This window comes from Akebia trifoliata, chromosome 11 (assembly GCF_017979445.1).
Source record: "Akebia trifoliata isolate Shusen 1 chromosome 11, ASM1797944v1, whole genome shotgun sequence".
NCBI lineage: Eukaryota > Viridiplantae > Streptophyta > Magnoliopsida > Ranunculales > Lardizabalaceae > Akebia > Akebia trifoliata.
The window spans coordinates 8603585-8622931 of NC_141385.1; the positions used below are offsets into that span (position 1 = coordinate 8603585).

Here is a 19347-nt window from a genome sequence, read left to right on the forward strand (position 1 = left end):
TGACATGGCATGTGCTAGAATCATGGATTTTATGGCTAGGATACACTGCACATATTTATACATCCCCATAAATATGTGCAGCTGTGTATCCCCCACATGTCAAACTCAAAATACTCTCCTGCCATGGCATGTGCTAAAATCATGGATTTTATGGCTAGTATACATGGCTGCACATATTTACACATCCCCATAAATATGTGCAGCTGTGTATACCAATGAGTAAAGATCTTTATAGAACATGCCACGTTCAGGGTGTATTTTGAGTATGCCACGTAGGGGAGTCAGAAAATCATTACTCTTTTATATTAATAAAAATCGGTCTTTCCAATATTGAAAATACCAACATGTAGAGCCAATAAATTGAGCACAATAAACATTTAATTGCGGCAACAACTATAGCGTTAAATCATCTTTTGATACCAAAAGAATGGACATATTCAACTCGGATTCTAAACAAAATCTTAAAGGGTGTCCAAACAAGCAATCCAACAAAATGAACCACCATTCAAAAACGAAACTTTTGTTGAAAATCTAATATCACTATGCCAACTTCTCCTTACCTTTTCACTCTTCAGTAGTCACGGTCCCCTTCTCACTGACATAGATACCATCAAGGAACTTCCTTATATCCTTGTTTTTAACATGGCATTTCTGTCCAAACAAAACCAGTTAACGGTCAATATCAATTACTTCATGAATAAATGTAAGACAGAGCACAAGAGACTAGTACAAAAGGTACCTGGTTTATCAAGGCAGCAGACCGGGAAACAAGTTCAACATCATTTCCATCCAATACAAGTTCATCCTTGACCTTCTCAGACCGGACAATGGTAACGCCGTCAAGCATATCCACCTTTCGCACCTAACTCAACAAAAGCAAATGCATGGACTTGAGGATTTGAAACAATGGAAAAAACACATTTTCTGGGTGTTCATGCTTTTTAGTGGTTGGCAATTACAATATTGATCCTTGGACTGCTTGATAATTAAAGATTTCCTACTAGCCTAGGCAACTTCACAAACAAGGCTTGTTGCAAGAAATTGGTGCCATATGCCATATGCAGCAAGTGTTGTACATATAATGATGTACAACACGGCCTTGGGATCAGCTAAACGGAACTCGTTCGCCCATTCCAATTTGTCTAGAGCTATTGAAAGTGAGCTATATTTGCTTTCACTAGCTCCATCCACGTTCTTTTGGGTCTTTTCTCGTCTTTTAAGACATTTGACTTGAATATTTATTCTAACTAAGGCCATAATCGGCCTTCATTGAACATGCCCAAACCATCTCAATGGAGTACAACTACTGATAGTGATTTTTGGAGATGTATTCAACAATGGCAAAGAGATTCCACAGCAATAAATAAAGTGGCAAGCCCTAACAAAACTTTAAAAACCAATGAATGCCTAGAATCAACCCTATATATATTGGGAAACAACAAATTGCAAATTTGCAAAAGCTGTAAACACATCCAATTATTCAAGGAAAAAAAAAGCATGTCTAGAGCAGCTTACATAGCTTGAGTCCTGCATAAACCACTATTAACAAGCATAAAATTTCCAAGGTGCATGTTATGGTGTTGTTCGGTAAATTTTATAGCTAAACCTTTCCAACAGAGCAACACCAACTGCATGTGGATTTTCGATCATGGAACAAGGCAAATTCTTATCTACTGGAAAACAATTATGATATAACCCCAAAAAAACCCAATTAGAATTTGCTCAGATTGGGGTGGAAATTAAAGGAAAACAACACAAAGATGTAGGTATTTTTATTGATGCTAATGGTGGGGGTGAACAATGGTGCCACAGGACTTCTCAACCACAAAGGTCAAAGCATAGACTCCTCACGTGGCCCAACTTCTACTTAAGTGTCTTCTAACTGACAGAATCAAAGGATGGGGAAGAGGAACAAAGATGAACTCACCCACCCAACTCAAGTTCCTCAACGGAGGAACAAAAGCACAACTCTCAACTCAAAAGAGGGGTTCCCTTCAATGATCAAAAGCTACTCTTGTCTAATTACAAATGACTTGAATAGTAATCCCTTAACCTTGGTCAAACCAAGTCATTAGATTACAATTGCACAACAAGCAAATAAAAAATAATTGGACTGCACAGAGAGTATGTAATATTATATTCAATCATAGTTCTATTTAAACATTTTTTTAATACAAGTCTAATAGGAGACGTCAAGATGAGTGGAGGGCTAACTTTTGGTGAGGATAATCTACCCACCATGTCAATCATCCTCACAAAAAACAATCAATGATAAGATCACCTCACTAAAAATCACCACTCAAAACATCACCATGAAAACCCCACATCAACAAGTTAAGATATTAAGATAGTTAAAAATATCAACATTTGGCTCAAGTCTCAACACCATGAACATGAAAATTAAGCACTAGCACCAACGGTGATCAGACTATAAATAACATGTTTGACAGTTTTAAATTATCAAGATGGATGCGTAGAAACCAAATGTGGATTTTGAATTCCTATGATATAACAAACTTTCCAAATGCATCACATGTGCATTAATCGTGTCTAATACATATATCCTACGTTGTTTTTAAATGCTAAGGCGAGAGGAGAAGCATTTCACTAGCCAAAGCCTTGAGGTGTAACTCTCAAGGTGATGCAAGACATAAAGGGAAGAAGATGAAATAATGGGGAAAGAGAACCTGATTTCGGATTTGAGTCAAGGATTTGGGCTATGATAGGATTACCATAAAGGTATAGAGCTAAGGAAATGATTCACGTTGAGGACAAAGAATTTCAAAAAACGGTTTTAGACCCAGAAGGTTCTATTGGCTATTGTGAAAGGTTTCCACAATCCCAATGGCTATATGTTGAAACGAAAATGCAAATTTTTGCAATTACAATATTTTCAATAGGGTATTGTAATTATGTTTAGGGGTATGAAATTGGGTTAGGTAATAGAATATAGAGCAAATTTGGGGAAGAGGTTAATGATATAGGTATTCATGGTTTAGGAAAGATTTGATGGGTTTCTTGATCTCTCACAATAATAAGTAAATAAATGTAGAAAAGGTGAATTGAAGAAGAAGTTAGGTGACAAGGAGAAGATTAAAGAGAAAAAAAAATTGATAAATTTACCTCGGAATCACCCAAACGATTTACCAAGCTGGATGAATTAATACTTAAACGAGAAAACAAAATTTTCTGTAATTTTTTTTATTCCATAACATCCTTAAAACTCATCAGAATCGCAAAATCTTGGATAAGTTAGATAAGTAACTAAAAAGCCTTTAAACAACACAAAATTCTACTTTATTTGATAAGTTATGATCATTCAAAGTAAGCTCTAAATAAAAGTGACGTGAATAGTACATAGACTTAAATTAAATTCCTAAAATAACCTAATAATAAACTTATAAAACAAATAGGAGTCAATAAAACATAAAATAGGCCCATAGCCAAAGTTCAATAACTAAATAAAATAAAACCTAAAAACTACAATATAGCCCAAATTGGATAAACCCATGATCTCTGATGTCCCCATCACAAGGTGTACAACCTAAACCTTGCATTTCACAAGTAGATAAATAATTAAACATTCAAATAAATAAATAACAACAACTCCAATAAAGGAAATAATAGTAAAAAACCATTTAAAAAAGAAGAAAAATCATGAATTCGCAATTTCACATTCCAAAGTTTAACATATAAATCCAAATTCCAAACTCATAAAAACTAAATGAACTTTTACCGCACCATAATCCTTTTGTAGTTTAAATCTCTCAAACAAAAAACCATTGTGTAATATCCTAACTAAGAAAAGATATGATCACTCTAAAACTAGAACATCAAAGGTGTAGATTCAACATGAAGAAACACAAACTACCGAGAAAAGACCAGTCAGATATTGTATGTAAGTTGAATGTTATAACAAACATTTTTTAATTATAAAAACTATTATACAATGTTACTACAAAAAGAGAGGAAATACAACACATCCCCATAAGGCGCATACGTTGGTCAAAAGGAGAAAAATAAGCATCTTTTCAACACTTCTTTCATTGAAACATAAGCCTTTGTAACATCAAGGAATTTTAAGAGAGCCTCGTCCTGAGGCTAGTCTCAAGGCATAAGCCTCTAATGCTTTAAAACATTGGTTTCTACCAGGGGCAGATTTCTAAAAAAATTACATTCTTCCCTTGGGAATTTGATATATTTTGAGTTTGCCCCCACAAACATTTGGTAGTTACCCCCATCCCACTCAAGTTTTTGGATTTATTAGAACCCTTCTATTTGGTAAATATTTGACAGTTGTCCCACCCTCACTGATAACATTGCCCCTTGACTTAGCTCTTCTCTCATAGACTAATAAAAAATAACCTAAATGCCCTTTTCTACAACCTTAACAAAAAAAACCCATGAATTTTCACCTCAAAACCACTCATCTTCATGTTCTTCAACCTTATTGGGCAACCATAGTTCACCCCCCACTACAAGAAAAACCTGTCTCCGCCCCTGGTTTCTACTACAAATCATGGTTCTATAATCCAATGAAACGATATTATCCTCCTAATGTCCCAACCCACTACCTAGTTCAGAGATTAAAATTCAAATACAGCATACAACAAAGAAATTATCGTATTTTTTGGGTCCTCTAACAGATATAACATAATAGATCACAATATCATACTCAATTTAGATCAAACATTTAAAAAAAAAAAAGAAACACACACCCAAACACGCCACTGACCCAAAATTGCATTTCATTCAACAAAAAGAATCTCATTGTGAAACAGGAATTAGTATCATACGAAAACAAAACAAAACAAAAAAAATTACCGTCTGTTTATACCTTCTTCTCGCCCAGAAAATTACGGATCTCGATGCTCTTGTTAGAGTTGTTGATGCTGGCATTGATTGGGAAGTGAGCATAGACGAATCTCATCTTGTAACGGTAACCCTTAGTAACACCCGTGATGAGATTCTCAACATGGCTGAGGGCAGTACGGATGGCAGCCGATGTCTTCCTGGATCCGAACCAAGCATCAACCTTAAGCTGTTTCTTCCCAGTTTCAGGGTTCTTGATGAGTTGGAAATCCAAGTTGAGATGCTTGAAGTTCCTGATAAGCTTTCCTCTTGGTCCCTCCACTTCGATTATCTTCGCCTTCACCTTGATCTTCACCTCATCTGCTATGTCCATGGTCTCTGAAGAAAGAATAGTCTTCATTTTCACTCCTCTCCTCTGTGCTTCTCTACCTTAAACCCTAATTTCTTCAATATAGAAGGAAATGGTAGTCGGCTTGCAGAGACAGATGAGTAACGAAACACTAATCCATTATATATGGTAAAACCCTAATAGTGAGGGCTGTAATTGGGCCGGGCTCAACCTTATCAATCAGCCAGCCTAGCCCAATTTATTTAGGTTTAAAAAATGAATTGAGCTTGGGTTAGAATAATTTAACCCGACTTTACTTCAAGTTGAGGGTTTGGGCAACCTAGGGCTGTCCATGGATCGGTGTCCAGTGTAGATCAGATCGGATCCGTGATTGATCAGATAGATATTGGATCGGTTAAGATTTTTATCGGATCTCAATATTAAGATCTAGATCCGATTCATTAACAATCAATTTCTGGATAATATCGGGCCAGACTCGATTTTGTATACATTATCTAAATAAACTTCATATATTTCAATAAATATATAATATAATTTCTATTTTTTTAACATATTATTAGACGAAATCTGTATCATATCAAATCAAAATATGGTTAATCCGAATCTGATCCAATAAGATATCGGATCAAAACCTCAACAAATCAAATCCTTTTCTAAATCCAAAACATAGATCCAACCCCCAAAGTTATCAGATTTCGTTTCTAATCTGATCCGTTCATAGCTGTAGGGCAACCTAATTGAAACCAAACTTGAGGCTGGATAATAATATATAAATATTTTATATTAATTATATATTTTTAAATTAATTTTGATTTAAAATATAAAACTTTTATGAATAATGATTTTTTGACACCCCCTCTTGACACACACACACACCCATAGGCTCCCTGACATGGTATGTGCTAGAACCATAGATTCTTTTTCTCGAGGGTACACAACTGCACGTATTTATGGGGATATATGATTATGTATCCCGAGGAAAGTCTATGGTTCTAACCCATGCCACATCAAGGGGTGTGTGTGTCAGAAAATCTGGCTCATTATTGATAGTAGTTGTGTAGAGGTCTTTTCCTAAACTTAATATTTGTAAATTTAATATAATTTTATTTGCGTCCGCTCTCAAGTTTTCAATTGATAGACATCCAAATTGAGCTTAAAATTACATTGCAAATACTTCAATATCTTAGACCTTGCATTGGTCTACCTACATACCAAAAATCAGACTGATGATCATCATTTAATTTATAAGAGATGACCAAGGTCAAGGGGCATGCTGTCGATTTTAAAAAATTGGGGTATCTAACAAACTCATCAAAAGTTGAAAAGTACCTCTCAAAGAAGCAACGATTTATAAAAATAAAAAAATAATAATAAATAAATAAATAAAATAGTGCAAGGGTTGTTCCGGTAAAAATGCTTCAAAAAGTATTTCTCAAAAAATAATGCTAAGGTGAACGCAAGATTGTATCTCCACTTTCCTGACATGGGGGTGGAAGTGTAGGAATCATAGATGCATTTTATCAAGATACAATTAATAAAACATCTATGATTCATGCACACTTTCACATCAGGAAAGTGCAATATGAGATGCAATCTTGAGGTCACTTCAGCACAACTCTTTCTCAAATTAATATTTTATAAAGTGGGGTTTAAACGGTCCATATTATTTATGATAGGACTTTTCAATACCTATATTCAAATAATTAACATTTTTCATCATTGCCTCCCATCCCCTTTTTTCTCTTAGATTAAAGGTTTTGAAATGGATAGCCATTGAACTCCCAAATTTAAATGAATGACATTCAACCAACTAAAATCATTATAAGGAGTTATAGGAGAAAGGTGCTACAAATGGATCGGCTCACTTAAATTCAATAATTTCATACTTTGCCTATTTTTTTGAGTCCCTCTAGCCTTACCAAGTTAGTAAGGATTTCCCCCTTACTAATGGTCCTTGGGCTCACCTCTAGCATAGAACAAAACAAAACATAATCTAGTGCTTCAGGGTTGTAGAGGATGAAATTCTATGAATTTTGAAAAAAAAACAAAAAAGAAAAAAAGTTAATTTTTATCGTTGAATTTAATTTTAAGTTTGGGAGTTATGTGGAAGTTCGGTAGCTATCGATTTTCAAAACCTTGAATCCAATTCAAAAGAAATTGTTTTTGAATTTATTTATTTTTTCATCTAAGTCTTTCGATAAAACTTAGAAAACTGTGGTGTAAGTTTTCTGATGTGATAATCCATTTGAGCAAAATGACTCTTAGTTAGGCTCAAAATCTTACAATGTTGGTAAGGAAAGGGTTTCACTTTTCCTTTTCTTTTCATTTTTTTGGTGGGGGATGGGGGAATGTTACTTTAATCTAATATTTATGTAGACTTCCTTTTTTGTATAATAATTTTTTTTTCTTTAAGATTTAACATGTCGTTCGGCTATCATTATGATTGTCAAACTGCAACACACAAGGTCCTCTCGGTTTCCAAAAAATATTTCAATACTTGAAATCAATAAGATTTTATCCTAAATTGGATTTAATCTGGAATTGGATATGAAATTTTAATATTTTTAATAAAAAATCTATATATTCGTGCATGCATGATCTTCTTTTGTATCATATATTTTACGTGTTTTGAGCATACATTGTCAATCCCATTACAGCATTCGTTAATCTGACCTTAGGGAATCAGGAGCCAACTAATAATTGTGTTAAAAAACCCTTTAATTTTAAGTTTTGATTTGTTGTTAACAGTTAAGTGTGATAAATTAAATTAAGAGCAAATAATTATGTGCACCTTGAATCAATGAGTGTTGGTTGTAGTGGCCATGGCTTCCCTTCTAAAAGGGAGATGTCTTGAATTCAAGCCCCCTCATTCCCCACCCACTAAGAGTTATCACGACTTACTTAATATGTGTTGCTTGTGGGGCATTGCATGAACTCCGGGGAGGATTTGGGTGAAGATATGGTGCTCTAAGAGGCTAGTTGCATCACTCATGTTAGTTGAGCCTATAGGTGTGGATGCCCCGTCACAAGAGGAAGAAAGAAAAAAAAAACCTATGTGGATTTTGAAATATATTTTAGTTTAACCCACAAAATTTAATATTTTTAGTCCTAATCGAGGATATTTTCCTTTTCAAAATCGATTTCTTTCTCAATTTACCAAAATTTCTTCCCATTCTCAATTAAATTTCTCTCATTTTTTCAAAGTTTTGCTCTCATTCCATCTCTTCTCTTTCAAGTTAACCATCCTATTAATCCATTCGTAGAAATACTACCTTCAATCGGTCATTACTTATAATCTCTCCTAATGAAATGACAAGAACACCAACTTAATCAATGGTAATCCTCTCTCTCTCTCTCTCTCAATGTTGAAACCAAACCAATTAGATTTAATTTTAAATTGTATGAAGTCTCAATTTTACCATAAAATTTTAGTTTTTTTTTTTTAAAGAGTCGTGATGAATGCACGCGGTTGGATATGCGGTTGATGTGGCAAGGGCACAAAATCATAGATCGTTTTCATCGGGATATACAAGAAAATGATGTGTTGTTCTGTGCCCTTGCCACGTCAGTCGTGACTCAACCATGTGCATTCATCATTTCTTTTTTTAAATGAAAAAAATCAAAATACACTTTCATGCGCGATCTTCATATCTAAATATTTATTATTTTTCTACTCGTTTAGATGCATATTATCCTAAAATCATTGACCATCTCTTTCTTTATTCTTATTATTATTATTATTTTCCTTTTAATAGTAGAGAAGAAACTCTTTTCCCTAGTAATACTCTTCAAAGTCCAGAGTATTGTGCGTGAATTAAGGTTTATTAAAAGGCTAGCGTGCATCCATGAAGAAAACCCGCAAAAGTTGACATTTTTGGAGGGTAACTTCCTATGACTGATGACTATGAGATATTTTTGCTATGGGAGAAGCCAATCCTGGATTTCATAGGATGACCATCACACGAAACGGAATGAGGGTAACTTTGTAAATAAGGGATTCCCTCAATACACGTAAATTCATGTGATTGGTCGACCTGAGATTCAGTAAAATCCGAGATTGATTTTTTTGTGAGAAGAAAAGTCTTCATCTTCATCTATTTAGTGGATCTAAAACTGCACTATGCAGCCATCTAAGGGAGGGATCTCTTCGAATGGTGGAGAGGTCATGCTGAAAAGTAAAATCTAACACATCAGCTCATGTTTGGATCAGATTTGAATTTTTTTGGAAGTCTAATTAGATGGATTGAAAATGAATGGTCATTGAACTCCAATATTTCAACGAAAGGGATTTGGTTTTATATCACATGACACTTTTTCAATCGTCTAACTGAAATGTAGAAAACTGTAGGAAAAAAAGAAACATAGACGATCCACTCCCGCCATTTAAACAGATATGTATTTTTAAATATACCTGGACTATATATATAAAGTCTAAATCATAATAAATATTATATTTTAAATTAATTAATAATTAAGAAAATAAGAATCATATTCAATTTGTACCTTGATGCATTAGGAAACTAAATTGAAATAACAACTCTTGACTTTTATTTTTCATCTTTTTTGATCATTCAATTTATTGACATGGGTGGAATACCTTGTGGGTTGTTGAACACATTATTTGGATCTATAAGCGTCTTGGCTCGAACCAATCGATCGTAGTTCTTCAAGAAATACTTCTCACCCCAAACCCTTGCAATCGCAACAGCATCACCATGTGTGGTACCGCCATTCAACGAGTTCATTACTCCAAGATCAAGATCCAAGTAGTTAACGTATGCTGCCCTCGGATCTCTCGAAACGAAATCCGTCATAGAATTGTAAAACCTTCTTATCCAATCTATAAACTCAGTACTCATCTCATTAGATTCTTCATTCCATGCAACCATGTATTGGATCATAAACAGGTTTCCTTCTCTATGAGGAAAAGGAATAGAATCAGAACTTATCCTACCCATCATTCCACCATAAGGGTCTAAAATAACATACCCTCTTTGTTCTTCTTCAAGTATTTTCAAGGCAGATTTTATTCCTCTTACAGATATCGGTGTTTTTACGAAATCTGATTTTGCCTTGAAATACCCTTTATAGCTCAAGTATCGAGTTTGCAAATCTGATATCGAATTCAAACCAGAGAAGTATAAAATTGATTCGATCCAACTCATTTCCTTGTAGTCTTCTTCAACAATTCCCAACTCTGGGAAGACTATGTTTAATGTGGACATGGCTCCAGTTTTTGAACCAAGGTAAAATCCGTTAAACGAAGCTGAGATAACTATTGTTTCAGATTCGGATAAACTAGTACCAATGGATGCTGATAAGTAGAATTCGTCGTCCAATTTCGGTCCAACAACTTGCCATTTGTGAATCAATTCGGCGACATAATTTTCTGTTCCGGGTCTAGAAACTGTGAAACATGTGACAATTTGTGGCACTTGAAGCAATCGGATTTTCCAAGCGTAAACAATCCCCCAAACACCCCCACCGCCACCTCTAATAGCCCAAAACACGTCTTCCCCCATTGCTTTGCGGTCTAGTAACCGTCCGTCTGCATCAATGAGAAGCGCATCGACCACGTTATCAGCAGCGAGACCATACTTCCTTGACAAAAACCCAAACCCACCACCAGAAAAATGCCCACCACTACCGATAGTAGAGCATGACCCGGCCGAGAAGCCGAGTGATGCGCTTGACTCAGCAATTGCATAGTACGTCTCACCAAGCGTCGCACCACCTTCTACCCATGCCATTTCAGATTCCAAATCTATAGAAACTCTATTCAGATTCATCATGTCTATGATCACAAATTGAGTTCCATTGGTGCCAATAGTAGATGATAAGCCCTCATAACTATGTCCCCCAGACCTTATTCTAAGCACTAATGATGCTTGCCTAGAACACAAGACAGTACTTACTATCTGTTCTTTAGTCTCTGGTAGAACAATAGCCAATGGCTTCAAAAATGTCTGTTCGGTGAATCGGAGATTTTGTATCGAGAAATTAAGGAGCTTGTAATATGTCGACGAGTCGTCGTTCTTCAAGATTGGAAAAATTGTGAAGTTTGTTACATGATTAACAGTTAAACAGGACTTTATAAGGTCTGTGGGTTCACCAAGAAATGGAACAACTAAGGAGATGAAGATGAAGAAAGATAATGGGTTTTTCAGAGACTTCACCATGATTTTGTTTGAATTGGAGAAGAGAAGAAGAATAATATTTTATTGGAGAGGATTGAGAATAATTTGTTGGTGGTGAGGACAAAAGAATGGAGGGATCAATGTGGAGTTAAGGACCATGGAAAGCCTTGTTTTAATTATAACCAATCAGTAGTTATCATACGGTGAGTTCCAATTGAGATAAGGTGAAGCTTATATTAAGGGGCAAAACCAAAATTGGGGAGGTGTGGAAGCACTAACAGCCAACCTTCATTGACCCCAGAGCCACCTAACCACATATTTTGACTCTAAACCCCCAGCTATTTAGGTGTCTTAGACTACGCAACCATCATTGTCCTAGAAAATTCCAATGGCACGTCTCTAGATCACATTGATTAATTTTCGTAATTACAAAAATATCTATATAATATTGTGATCTTCAATATGAGAGTAGTTAAATTACAAATAAACTCTTTCGATAAATGTGCGTTTGCACATGCCACCTTCTAGTATTCATAAAAGGATAACACTTGCAAAAAATCAATGGTTCTTGTTATTTTTTAACCATCGTTGATGAGTTTAGTCGATGCACTTGAATTTATCTTATGCATGCCAAATTCATGGGATTTTTGTTTAAAGATTGAAGAAAAATGTATTTAAGTCATTTATCATTAGTCTATGAGAGAAGATTTAAGTCAAAGGGCAATGTCATCAGTGGAGTGAGGTGCCAAATATCAACCAAACGGAGGGGTTCTAATAACACAAAAGCTTGAGTGCGGTTCAACTATATTAAAGTATCAATGGAAAGTACAATTTTATTTTTTTTAAATTGTGGGGGCCAGAAACTCAAAATGAGTCGTTTTTTTTCTCACAGTGCTCACAGACTTAGTGCTTGCCACGTCAAGCATATAAGGGTAGTTTTGTAACTAACAAGGGTACTTTTGTAAATTAGGAATGCCATTCAATTCACATGGATATATGTGATCAATGGATCTCATATTTCTATGAGCAAAAGAAATTTCAACTCAAAATATATAAAATTATCAAGGGAAAATATATATTTATGGGGTGGTTCATGAGACATATGTAAAAACAATGGTTTTTCAAAATATGGGTTTGAGGTTTTGAATTGAGCTGATTTTTTACGAGGATGGTCACTATGATGAGAAGATCACCTCACAAAAAATCAACTCAATCTGAAACTTCTAAATCCATCAAAAGTGATTTACAAATTATTGGCAAAAAATCGACGGTCCACATTCTAAATCACTTTTAATGAGGTTAGAAGTTTTAGATTGGACTGATTTTTTTCCGAATGATCTTCCCATCATAGAGTTTATCCTCTCAAAAAATCAACTCAATCTGAAACTTCTAACCCATATTTTGAAAATTCATTAATGTTACATTGTTTTTACATATGTTTCTTCCCATCATAGAGATCATCCTCACCAAAAATCAGCCCATTCCAAAACTTCTAACCCCATCAAAAATGATTTACAAAAAATGAACGGTCCACGATTTTTCAACTTGTAAACATGGGGCTAGAAATTTCGGAATGGGCTGATTTTTGGTGAGGAGAATCTTCTAACCGTAGAGATCATCCTCACTAAAAATCAGCCCATTCCAAAACTTCTAATTCATGTAGGACAAAACACGTAGGGTAAAGTATAGGGTAAAGCGTAGGGTGCCGACATTTCCCATATATACATATATACATATAAATCCGCCCCTGGCTTGCTGTACTCTAGCCTCATCACCTAGTGAAGGTAAAGTAGGTTTCAATCCTTCATCTTCTACCACTTTGCTAAAACCCCTTGATTTTTCATCCCTAATTCCTATAATTTACAACTTACATCATCCCTATCTTATTCTTGAGGTTTGATGGTTGAAGGAGAAATAATCTTTTGGGCAAAGGCCAAGGTAAAAATATATACCTTAGAAGTCAAATACAACTGATTTTTTTGGGAAAAATATCAATAACTTTTAAGCAAAGGCAAGAGTTTTTTTTTTACTAAGCAAAAGTAGGTCAAGTGTTTGAAACCCGACGAAGCAATGAATTCCTTGGAACCACCCTTTAGGGTCCGATTGACTCTCGACTCAACCAATCGCACGTAAGACTTTCTGAGGGGGTGGTGCGTGTGACCATGGGATTAGTCTCACCTGAAGGGTGGGGATATATACCCACGATAAGCACACAAAAAAGGGCATCTCATCAATTTGAAAAACACAGGATATCTTTAATTTTCACCAAATCTGGAGGCAAAAGTACCGAACATTAAATAAATGGTGTGGTTACATAACCTTTGAAGGTTATGGAGATGCTTGGACTTTGGTATGAAGATGCTTGTTGTTTGGTTCTTCTTGTTGTTTAAAGAAATTTACAAGTTTTTCATGGATCAACGATAATTAATTGTAATTTGAACGTCTATTGCTTGTTTTTGTTAATGTTAAACGTAGCTCTCTCTTTTTGTTTGCTTTGATTTTTGTATGAAAGGCTATATTTGTGATATGTTAGCTGGTAGCTAGGATCATAGGGACTTTTCACTCTTTTTTAGTTGTCAATAAACAGTTTTGTTTTGTATTATTTTAGAATCTAATTGTAAAATAAGTTGTACTCAATTCATAGGAACCTAATTGTAAGGAACTATACACATTTTTCATCTACAAATCCTCTCCAAAGGGATGATGAGATCGCTTGGTTTTGGATCTTACATTGCTTGATCTCAAGAGATGTAAGATCCAAAGCCAGCAATTGTAGGTTTAATTTCGAAGACTCGAATCACAACAGACAGTTTTTCCAGTCATGGGGTATTGAAGTACCCTTCTTCCAAAAGAGTTCATTGATTCATATAGAGTTATATCGGACTCTAGGGCTTCAGATCAAAGATGATAATAAAGCTGTAGATTATATCTTCCTTCCCTCCTTATGGATATAGGCGAAGTACAAATGTTGTGTAATGTTGAGTTATGTCTTCTATTCCTGATTGGTGACTTAGGACTATGTTACGGATAGACACGGGTGGTCGAGCTCGCGGGGGTGCAGTGCCCTATGCTAGGGGTGTGAGGGCAACGCCCCCAGGCCAAAATATAATAGAAGGTTTTCTATTAGAGGTCTTTGTCAATTTTACGACTAGGAGTCATATGAAAAGAGAGAGTAGCCGCATAGTTGGAGAGATATAAGAGGCAAAATAAGATTGTAACTTTGTTCTTCGATTGGTTAATATAGTGAAATTATCGCTTTTGCCCGTGGACGAAGGTCAATTCTGACCGAACCACATATATCTTGTGTGATTGTTTTCTGTGATCTTATTTATTTTATACTTCAATCTGTGGTTTTGCTCTCTAACATTGTAAATTTCGTATGAACTGCTTTGTTTTGTAAGAGAGGATGCTGAGTGGTCACTCCTATGTAAGGCCATAAATGTTGTTCCTTGTTTTTGTGGTGGGGGTCTACCTCAACCCCTTATCACTCATACGATATAACCTTTTAAAGGAAGGAGGGTTCATTTCATTTTTCAATTGAGGGAGGGACTTTTGTTCTCCCTTTATTTGATTGCCTTTTTTTTTCACTTTAATGGCACAAACATTAAAGTTTCATGGTGCGTGGTACACGTTATGTTTGTTAATTTATATATATATATATATATATATATATATAGATTCGATAGCCGTATGACTACAAGATTCATTGTTTGGGTACAATTGTATATCTTCAATGCCCTTTCTATAATTACAAATGCATGTACCTCTCCTTCTCCCTCTCACTCAAATTTCTGATTTTAATGAATCTATTGACATGGGAGGAATACCTTGTTGGTTGTTGAACACATTCTTTGGATCAATAAGCGTCTTGGCTCGAACCAATCGATCATAGTTCTTCAAGAAATACTTTTCACCCCAAGCCCTCGCTATCTCAACAGCGTCAGTCGGCTTAGTACGACTATTCAACAAGCTCATTACTCCAAGATCAAGATCCAAATAGTTAACATAAGCTGCCCTCGGACTTCTTGAAACAAAATCTGTCATAGAATTATAAAACCTTCTTATCCAATCTATAAACTCACTACTCTTATTGTTAGATTCTTCCTTCCATTCAACCATGTACTGAATGGTAAACAGGTTTCCTTCTCTATGAGGAAAAGGAAGAGAATCAGAACTTATCCTACTCATCATCCCACCATATGGGTCTAAAATAACATACCCTTTGTTTTCCTCTTCAAGTATTTTCAAAGCAGACCTTATTCCCCTCATAGATAAGGGAACTTTTACGTAATCTGATTTTGCTTTGAAATACCCTTTGTTGTGCAAGTATCGATCTTTCAAATCTGATATCGTACTTTGTTTTTCCAAACCAGCAAAGTATAAAACCGACTCAATCCAACTCGATTCCTTGCAATCATCTTCAACAATTCCCAATTCAGGAAAGACTTGGTTTAATGTGGATATGACTCCGGTTTTTGGACCAAGGAAGAATCCTTTAAATGTAGCTGAGATACCTATTGTCTCAGCTTCGGGCAAACCAGCACCAACAAATGCTGCTAAGTAGAATTCATCGGCCAATTTCGGTCCAACAAGTTGCCATTTATGAACCAATTTGGCAACCAAATGTTCTGTTCCGGGTCTAGAGACTATGAAACTAGTAACTACTTGGGGCACATGCAACAATTTAATTTTCCAAGCATAAACAATCCCCCAAATGCCCCCACCACCACCTCGAATAGCCCAAAACACATCTTCCCCCATTGTTTCACGGTCTAGTAACCGTCCGTCCACATCAATGAGAAGTGCATCAACCACATTATCAGCGGCGAGACCATATTTCCTTGACAACAACCCAAACCCACCCCCAGCAATATGTCCACCACTACCGACCGTCGGACATGATCCAGCCGAGAATCCAAGCGACTCGCTTGACTCAGCAATCGCATAGTACGTCTCGCCAAGTGTCGCACCACCTTCGACCCACGCCATTTCAGATTTCAAATCTATAGAAACTCCATTCAGATTCATCATGTCAATGATCATAAATTGAGTTCCATCAGTAGCAACGGATGATAAGCCTTCATAACTATGTCCCCCACACCTTATTCTAAGTACCAACGAAGCTTGCCTAGAACACAAGACTGTATTCACTAGCTGTTCTTTAGTCTCGGGTAGAACAATTACTATTGGCTTGGAAAACGTGGGTTCAGTGAATCGGAGATTTTGTATTGAGAAATTAAGGAGCTTGTAATATGTAGATGAGTCTTTCGAGTTAGAGAAAATGGTAAAGTTTCTAACATGGTTAAGAGTTAAACAAGACTTGATAAGGTTTGTGGGTTTACAAAGAGATGGAACAACTAAGGATATTAAGATGAATAGAGATAATGGGTTTTTCAGAGACATCACCATGGCTATGTTTGAATTATTAGAAGAGAAGAAGAATCAGATTTTATAAGAAAGGACTGAGAATAATTTGTTGGTGTTAAGGACAAAATGATGGAGATAACGATGTGGTGTGTAGGAATATGGCCGGCCTTGTGTTCTTTTCATTTTGGAAGTTTGGAATAATGGATAGATGGGACTAAATTATTAATTACTAATTAGATAAATAGCTCCAATTGAGATGTGAAATGGATATCCACTGGTCCTATGAACATTTGCCCTCATTTTAGTGGACTTATACATCAAAATTGTGCTATTTGTGATTTCTAGTTGTTAGATTCTTTCGAGTATCGGAAAAGGGGCATTTCGAAATGAGCATAAATGAGCTATAAAAATGCTCAAAACCATTAGTTCAAAGAATCGGGATCAGGTAAGGTGTCATGTTCCGAATAGGATCAGTGTCTACGTGGCATGTTTTATTAGGAGTTTAAAACAAATCGAACTCCTAACCAAGCCATTTTTTATGTGGTCCCCAGCCCGGTGTGTTTTATCTCCAACCGACATGTGCCACATAGACACCATAGGTTGCTATAAGAACAGGACACCTCTGGATCGCGACTCTAATTCAAACCAGGCTAGAAATCATTTATCAAACTGATTTTTTCTCGGTAGGTTGAAAGATAGTTGGGTTAAATGCGCATGGGACAAAGGGGTTAAGGAGTGTAACCATGATACAAACACAATTAATACAACAAAAGCATGCATGTGCGAAGAAAAAAACTTTCCTTCCTAAGAAAAGTTTCTTGGCCACCCATGTGTGTGGCATCCAAAACATAATCAATGTCATACTGGTGCAATCACAAAATTTTAAAGACAAAAAAATAATTTTGCACCGTTGAATTTAAATTTGGGAGTTCAGTGGTCGACCATTTTTAAAGCCTTGGACCAAGCCCATTTTTTTTTTTTTTTCCTTTTTAGATCTGGTCTACGCCAAAGAGAGCTGTGGTGTTGGATTGCCAACATGGCAATCCTAGCCTAACTCATGTTAATGCCACAATCCACAATCAACATCCACTCTGTGGTGACTTCACTTAGGTACCCTTATTTCGAGGGCCTAAGTTAGACTTTTCCCAAAGAGTAGTTTGTGATAGCTTTCACTATGGTACTCTTCCCTAACCCATAGATGGTCTTTTCCCAAGTCACACCCTCGATACTTGCTTAGTAGTGATTTTCACTTCTGAACCCAATCAATACAGAGAAAGTACTAATAGTGCAAGAAGTTAAACCCTTATCTACTTCAAGTCATATCAAAACCAGGCATCTTTATGACGATGACACCAAACTTTGTGTCACAATCGCCGAAGAATTTGACATTTACATGACGTCCGTGATTCAAACTGGACCATGTAGAATACATGGAGAGCCGGCCAACCACAAGAAGCAAGGCCTGCCTATGTTTTTTTTTTTTTTTTTTTTTGTGCAAGTTAAGCTTTTATTAAGAGTAGTTGTTCTACCAGCCTTTATCAAGATTTATGTGCCTGAAGAGTATCAGCTTGAGACTAAGAAAACGATAAACACTATCAGTTCATCCACTAGTGTTTAGTATGTGTCTCTATGCGGAATTTTGGTCACATCAAAACGTGACACTTGGCACATTATTCGAGTTCAACCACCACATATTATTGTTTTGTCAACTCCATCTTGAACCCACGCAGAAAATGAGCTTCATAAGTGATTCCAAGCAACCATTTTGAGCATTTTCTCGATCATGGGCCTGGATCCATTTGTTAACCTCAGACAAATTGATTAAGCCCATATTGATAAATGCCCATGAACATGGGCCTTGAATTATCTATTGGGCTCAGATTTGCGAAATTCCAAAAAAAGAAAAAAGGTTGGAAGGATGTCGTAGACAGTGAGTGAAAATTCAAGTTCATAATTTTCAAAACTGCCCTATATTTCTAATAACTATATAATTAAAAATAATGGTTTTCCCAATGTTTACTCCCCACAAAGAAGGGTTCAGATTTAATCTCATATGCATCTTGAGATTTTTTTTTTTTTTTTTTTTTAATTTTATTCCTTTTTTTCTTCTCCTCTTTTTCAAAGAATACCCTCGAATTTTATTGTTTTTCCTCTTCTACCCATCTTTTAAGAATACGCTTTCAACTTTATATATTGTCTTTCCTCTTGTATCCCTCCATCCCTAATATGGGCACACTCAAAGATATATTTAATGTGTGATAATATCTTATTGCTACTGGATACATCAAACTCATAATCATCCATGGCCTTCATTAATATTTCCTCAAGGACTTCTCTAGCTTTCTGTGAAAAAAAAAAAACACAGAATTCCTAAAATTCACAATAGATTTCTTAGGGATTCATTTTTCTTGGGAATCCCTATAAGTATTATGGCATCTAATGGTACAAGAGCAGGTAACGTAGAGTTGAGGTTATTATTTTCCTCCTTTTTAAAAGAGTTGTCACTTGTCACCATACACATCACACGTATGGGCCATTAGCTCGTACTAGTTGCTAAGGGATACACCACCTTAGCAACCATGACCATTTATGTCTCTAGCATGATCATTCCATGAAATGTGGAGGGAAATGGAATAAATGTCCAATACTACTAGAAGGATTCCTCTTCGACTTATCACTCTT

The 19347-nt window shown here is 35.7% G+C and overlaps 2 protein-coding genes and 1 pseudogene across 2 annotated transcripts; all 3 read right to left on the reverse strand.

Annotated features, from left to right (window-relative positions):
* Nucleotides 1–360: 360 nt before the first annotated feature.
* LOC147390746 (large ribosomal subunit protein uL6z/uL6y-like) lies at nucleotides 361–5308 on the reverse strand. Its single transcript, XM_086459543.1, has 3 exons — nucleotides 4838–5308; nucleotides 740–862; nucleotides 361–651 (listed from the first exon to the last, which is right to left on the reverse strand). The coding sequence occupies exons 1-3, from the start codon at nucleotides 5210–5212 to the stop codon at nucleotides 565–567; spliced, it is 585 nt and encodes a 194-aa protein (XP_086315669.1). The 5' UTR covers nucleotides 5213–5308; the 3' UTR covers nucleotides 361–564.
* Nucleotides 5309–9647: 4339 nt separating this feature from the next.
* LOC147390747 (berberine bridge enzyme-like D-2 pseudogene) lies at nucleotides 9648–11486 on the reverse strand (annotated as a pseudogene).
* Nucleotides 11487–14989: 3503 nt separating this feature from the next.
* LOC147390748 (berberine bridge enzyme-like D-2) lies at nucleotides 14990–16763 on the reverse strand. Its single transcript, XM_086459490.1, has one exon. The coding sequence runs from the start codon at nucleotides 16705–16707 to the stop codon at nucleotides 15082–15084; it is 1626 nt and encodes a 541-aa protein (XP_086315616.1). The 5' UTR covers nucleotides 16708–16763; the 3' UTR covers nucleotides 14990–15081.
* Nucleotides 16764–19347: the final 2584 nt, after the last annotated feature.

Bases quoted from the DNA above. Each gene is read 5' to 3' on its own strand.
- LOC147390748 (XM_086459490.1), bottom strand. From the start codon at position 16,707: ATGGTGATGTCTCTGAAAAACCCATTATCTCTATTCATCTTAATATCC.
- LOC147390746 (XM_086459543.1), bottom strand. From the start codon at position 5,212: ATGAAGACTATTCTTTCTTCAGAGACCATGGACATAGCAGATGAGGTG. The intron at 863-4,837 runs GTATAAACAGAC...TTGTTGAGTTAG, and splicing joins ATTTTCTGGGCGAGAAGAAG to GTGCGAAAGGTGGATATGCT. The intron at 652-739 runs GTACCTTTTGTA...TTGTTTGGACAG, and splicing joins CTGCTGCCTTGATAAACCAG to AAATGCCATGTTAAAAACAA.